The 5,992-nt window shown below is 48.3% G+C and overlaps 1 protein-coding gene across 1 annotated transcript; it reads left to right on the top strand.

The window, feature by feature from the left end:
* The first annotated feature begins 1,144 nt into the window (after window positions 1-1,144).
* LOC143286672 (uncharacterized) lies at window positions 1,145-5,586 on the top strand. The gene is made up of 7 exons (XM_076594307.1): window positions 1,145-1,194; window positions 1,686-1,730; window positions 2,050-2,060; window positions 2,424-2,570; window positions 3,381-3,559; window positions 4,639-4,810; window positions 5,357-5,586. The coding sequence occupies exons 1-7, from the start codon at window positions 1,145-1,147 to the stop codon at window positions 5,584-5,586; spliced, it is 834 nt and encodes a 277-aa protein (XP_076450422.1).
* The last annotated feature ends 406 nt before the right edge of the window (window positions 5,587-5,992 follow it).

The raw sequence follows: 5,992 nt of genomic DNA, 5'->3' as shown, positions 1-5,992 counted from the left end.
CAAGATGGGGTGGACAAAGGAAGGGAGGTAATCACTGAGTTTGTTGGAGTTGTCGCCGCGTCGTATACTGACTCGGGAAGGAAAAAGGAACAGATGACGGATGTAACGTTCATGTTGTTCCAGTGAAACATGGCGAACAAAGGTACAGCAAGAAGAACCAGAGCGAAGACCGCTTCTGTCACCACCACCACCGCCACCACCACCTCATCCTCCTCCAGCCGCGCTCCCCCCTCCCCGCCTTCCGCCTCCTCCTCTTCCCCCTCCTCTTCCTCGCCTACGGCTCCCTCACCCCGCCGCTCAACCCCCGCCACCACCTTCGTCACCCCCACCTCCCCCACCCCCAGCCCCACTCCAGCAGTCAGAGCACTGAGCTATGCGTCTGTGGCCGCTCTCAACCTGTCCCACAGGAGAACCACTGCACCACCTGGCACCACTGCCTCCTCCTCCTCTTCTTCCTCCTCCTGCACCATTGCCAGAGCCTCCTCTTCCTCCTCTTCCTCCTCCATCACCATTACCTCCTCCTCCTCTTCCTCCATTACCTCCTCCTCCTCTCCCTCCTCCTCTTCCTTCTCCTCCTCCATTACTAGAGCCGCCTCCTCCTCCTCCTCTCCCTCTTCCTCCCCCTCCTCCATCACCACCTCCAGAACCTCCTCCACCTCCTCCACCCCCACCTCAATCCACAGAGGGTTGAGTTACGCGGCTGTGGCCGCCCTCAAGTTACACTGGAACACCACCACCACACCAGCTGGCAACACTGCCTCCTCCTCCATTGCCAGATTCTCCTCATCCTCTCCCTCCTCATCTCCTTCTCCCTCATCTCCATCCTCTCCCTCCTCATCTCCATCCTCTCCCGCCTCATCTCCTTCTTCTCCCTCATCTCCATCTTCTCCCTCCTCATCTCCCTTCTCATCTCCTTCCTCTCCCTCCTTCCTCTCCCTCCTCATCTCCTTCCTCTCCTTCCTCTCCCTCCTCATATCCTTCCTCTTCTTCCTCTCCCTCCTCATCTCTCTCCTCGTCCCCCTCTCCTTCCTCCTCTTCCTTCTTTCCCTCCTCCTCTCCCTCCTCCATCATCACCTCCTCCAGCTCCCTCACCCCCAGCTCAATCCCCAAAGGGTTCAGTTACGCGGATGTGGCCACCAGCAGTATGCCCAAGAACACCACTGCCTCCCGCTCCTCCGCCACCTCCTCCTCTTCGTCTCCTTCCTGCTCCCCCTCCTCTCCATCCTCCTCCTCCTTTCCCTCCACCTCCTCCCCTTCCTTCAGCATCACCAGAAGCCCCTTCTCCTCCATCTCCAGTAACCAGGTGAGTGCATTGCTCTACTGGGGTTTTGATGATTCAGGTATTGTGATGTTTGATACGTATTCAATTTGAGTGTTTGGTTGTGCGCGTTGTTTTGATTTTGTTTGTGTGTGTGTGTGTGTGTGTGTGTGTGTGTGTGTGTGTGTGTGTGTGTGTGTGTGAAAGGTTATATATATATATATGTATATACATATATATATATATATATATATATATATATATATATATATATACTTTTTATGATCAAATGCATGTTTTAAACATGTATGTGTGTGAAATTGTACAGTCTTTTCAAAAAAAGAATTTCCATTTGTTTGATCTTGTTTTATTATATACCCTTATGAAAATCACGTGACCTGACCTCTGACCTTTCCCTGTTTTTCAGGGTGACGGAAGTGGGGCTCAAAGAAGCCATCCAAGGGCACCCTGGGTAAATGTTGACACCTGTAGTTGTGTAAAACACCCTGGGTAAGTGTTGACACCTGTAGTTATGTAAAACACCCCGGGTAAGTGTTGACACCTGTAGTTGTGTAAAACACCCTTGGTAAGTGTTGAACTGTAGTTGTGTAAAACATCCTGGGTAAGTGTTGACACCTGTAGTTGTGTAAAACACCCTGGATAAGTGTTGACATCTGTACCTGTGTAAACCACCCTGGGTAAATGTTGACACCTGTAGCTGTGTAAAACACAGTCAGCAAGAGTTTACACATGAGGTTGTGTATCTCAATGTGTGTATGATGTGGTCACAGGTGTGTACATGGTGTGTATGATGTGGTTATAGGCGTAGACCTCAGTGTGCCCATGGTGTGTGTGTGTGTTGAGGGGTGGGGTTAGACAAGGTAGTGGTGGGGATGGTGGTGGTCATGGTGGTGTACACGTTGTTGTTGGTGGTGATGGTGGTGGTGGGGGGGGGGGGTGGAAGTCTACATAAAATGTGTGCAATGTGATCACAGAAGTGTACATAAAATGTGCGCAATGTGATCACAGGTGTGTACATAAAATGTGTGCAATGTGATCACAGGTGTGTACATAAAATGTGTGCAATGTGATCACAGAAGTGTACATAAAATGTGTGCAATGTGATCACAGGTGTTTACATAAAATGTGTGTGCTGTCTTCACAGTACCAGACGCAGAAATGCGCCGGCCGGTGCAGAGACTGCGTGGCGGAAGGTCTGCACAAGGCCCCCTCATGCCCCATGACCCAGCACTGGAACATCTCGTGGCACTGGACTGCGAGATGTTCAAGACAGACATGGGTCTGGCACTGGGTAAGACATTCACCGTTCTTCTCTCTCTTTCCATCATCTCTGTCTGCTCTCTTTTTCCGCCCTCTCTCCATCCTCTCTCTCTCCATTGTCTCTTTCCATTCTCTTCCTGCATTCTCTCCATTCTCTGTTTCCTTATTCTCTGTCATTGCTGTCTCTCCATTTTCTCTCTCCATTGTCTCTATCCATTCTTTCTTTCTATTCTCTCTCTCAGTTCTATCTCTCCACCATCTCTCTCTCTCCATTCTCTCAGTTCCCTCTCTTTCTCAAATATCTATCTCCACGCTCTTTCTCATATATCTCTTTCCATTCTCTCTCTATTCTCTTTCTTACAGCCTGATACAACAAGGTTCTCTAATGTCTGCCCGTGGAAATCAAATTCACACTTGCAAAATCATTTCTCGTCTGTGTTTTTAAATGTAAAAAAGCATTGACGTTTAGTTGAAAATCATTTTGATCGTTAAAATTATTGAATAATTGGTGACCATGAGTATAAAGATCTGCAGTAGAAAATCAGGCCTTGTTACTGACGGTTTTTATTACAACAGTAAGTCAGACGTGAGGGTAAGGGTTTTGCTGTGATGGTAACATGTAACACATGTTTCAATGAATGTCTTGACACAGCAGTTTCCTATCTCCATCATAGAACAGGTCGTGTTTATTGTTTAGGTCAAGTCACCATGGTATACCATGCAACACAGCTGTTTTCTGATCTGATCACTTAGTCATGCACTTCGACTTCATGTCATGTCACCACAGCGAGTAGTCTTCAGGTCATGTCTCCATGGTAACGAGTGACGTCTCTGTTTTCAGGGCGGGCAACGGTGGTGGACCATACAGGCCACGTCCTGTGCGATAGCTTTGTCTGCCCCAAAGAAGGGGAACGGGTCGTTGATTATTGCACACAGTACAGTGGCATCACAGAGGAAGACATTCAAAAGCATGGCCGGCCCTTCCACATCGTGCAGGCTTTTGTGGCAGACCTTCTTCAGGTAACAATCAGGATTGTTCAGTCTGCAGTGAGGGAAGGAAGGAATGATTAAAGGATTTGGCTGCTGGCATATTACGGTTATACGTACTTCGGAAGTTTTTGGGGAGGGTTTGTTAGCAGTCAGACAGTAGAGTCGGGAAGAAAATACTGTCATTCAGATTAACGAAATGTTGAAGTGAATATGTAGTAATTAGAATTATCTAAATCTATGGATTGAAATCAATCTCCCTCTCTCTCTCTCTCTCTCTCCCAGGTTTTGTTTTGATGGAGTAAGCAAAATATGTTGCATTGTAGTTGAGGTGACATAAGAAATAACCCTTATCACCCCCTTGTCAATAGACCTTGCAGGTAATGACAAAATAAAACATAAAAGCATCTGTGTTCCTTTCACCCGTCACACTTTGTCATGTGACTGTAAACAGATGATGTTCCCAATATGTCAAGTCAGTAAACGGACCGTGTTGTTGCTGACTGTGTTGATGTGTCAAAATGACACCTAACAATTACCCTGAAGCTACTACCGACACAGAGATTTCAAGCAACTTACGACACACTGATCCCTGGTCGCGGCACCTGGTGGGTAAAGGGTGGAGATTTTTTCCTATCTCCCAGGTCAACACGTGTGCCACAGAGATCTAATACACACGTTAAAGATCCCGTAATCCATGCCAACGTTCGGTTGGTTATGGAAACACGAAAATACCCGGCATGCATTGCCCCGTTCCCTGAAAACGGAGTAGGTACTTCTCCTACATGACGGGGTGAAGACGGTCATGCAGGAAAAAGCCCGCTGGTGTACACGAGTGAACGTGGGAGTAGCAGCCCACAAATGAAGACGAAGAAGAAGATGATGAAGAATGGTTTCAGATAACTGCCAACACACCGATTTAAAAGAAAAAAAAACAGAAACGGAATGACCAGCGTGTTTGGTTTATGCAAGGGTCAGGCATCTTCTGCCTTTTCTTTACTTTTTCTCCAGCTGATGTGGTGTAGCATATAATGACAGCTGTGTTAGCACCACACTGTGACACCCCCTTGAACCAACAGCAAAAACAGGATGTGTGTACTGTCTGTCCCCAGAACAAAGTGTTGGTGGTCCATGACCGGGTGGGGGACCTCAGGGTCCTGGGCCTGACCCACCCGGAGGAGCACACCCGGGATACCGCCACGGCCGTGCAGCTAATACGCATGGTCCGACCCACAGGCCGCCTGAGCAAGGTGGGCCTCAAGAGCCTGGCCAGCACGCTACTGGGTCAGTGGACACTGTGCACGTGAAGCAAGGGAGGGGGCTGGTGTGTGTGTGTGTGTGTGTGTGTGTGTGTGTGTGTGTGTGTGTGTGTGTGTGTTGGGGGGTGGGGGTGGAGAAGGTGGTGGGGGGATGGTGGTGGTGGTGTACACGTTGTTGTTGGTGGTGATGGTGGTGGCGATGGTGGTGGGGATGATGGTGGTGGTGTACACGTTCTTGGTGGTGGTGGTGGTGGCGATGGTGGTGGTGGTGGTGATGCTGACCATGACGATGATGATGACCATGACGATGATGATGCTGACCATGACGATGATGACCATGACGATGATGATGACCATGATGATGACGGTGATGATGACCATGACGGTGATGATGATGACCATGATGATGATGATGACCATGACGGTGATGATGATGACCATGATGATGATGATGACCATGACGACGATGATGATGACCATGACGGTGATGATGATGACCATGATGATGATGATGACCATGACGACGATGATGATGACCATGACAATGATGATGACTGTGTGTTGCACCCAGGCCGAACCATCCAGCAGGGAGAACACTGCTCCCTGGTTGACGCCCGGGTCACCATGGCGGTGTACCGGGCAGTCCATAAAGACTGGGTGTTCGGCCCAGAGCATCACTTCAGTGCCAGCGGGGGGCGTGACCACAACGGGGGGCGTGGCCACAACGGGGGGCGCTGGAGGAGGAGGAGGGAGGCGGAACGAGCCAAGTGGAACCGGCTCATCGTCCGCTTCACTGTTTAGTGATCAGTAAAGGACAGTGGTTTCAGATTAAACGATAATGGTGGTGTTACTGCTTATGATATCAGAGCTGGCTATTACTGTGATGATTAGTTGTTCTGAGATCCAGCTTCTAATCATGTATATCTGTGATGACGGGACTGACAGCTGTAGTAAAAGTAATGTCTAATGCACAGAGGAATAGAAAAACTGGGCTTTCAAGCTCACAGTTCATAGTTTTACCATCTGAAATATTTTCAACTAGAGAACAATGTGGACAATAATTATTTTGTCTTTCACACGGCATTGATACCGTCGATGCATTGAGTACATGTAATAAGTAACATTTTGAGGTTTTCAATGACAAGTTGACATTCTTCGCAACAAAAAAACATTATATTGATTACTATCGTTATTTTATGTTTACATG

Source organism: Babylonia areolata, chromosome 10 (assembly GCF_041734735.1).
Source record: "Babylonia areolata isolate BAREFJ2019XMU chromosome 10, ASM4173473v1, whole genome shotgun sequence".
Taxonomy (NCBI): domain Eukaryota; kingdom Metazoa; phylum Mollusca; class Gastropoda; order Neogastropoda; family Buccinidae; genus Babylonia; species Babylonia areolata.
Note: the sequence above shows the minus strand (reverse complement) of the source record. Positions and strands in the feature narration are given on the sequence as shown.

Excerpts from the sequence above, each read along its gene's own strand:
- LOC143286672 (XM_076594307.1), top strand. The coding sequence starts at position 1,145 with ATGCCCAAGAACACCACTGCCTCCCGCTCCTCCGCCACCTCCTCCTCT. Across the intron at positions 1,195-1,685 it reads TCCGCCACCTCCTCCTCTTC|GGTGACGGAAGTGGGGCTCA; the intron begins GTCTCCTTCCTG and ends CCTGTTTTTCAG. Across the intron at positions 2,571-3,380 it reads AGACATGGGTCTGGCACTGG|GGCGGGCAACGGTGGTGGAC; the intron begins GTAAGACATTCA and ends CTCTGTTTTCAG.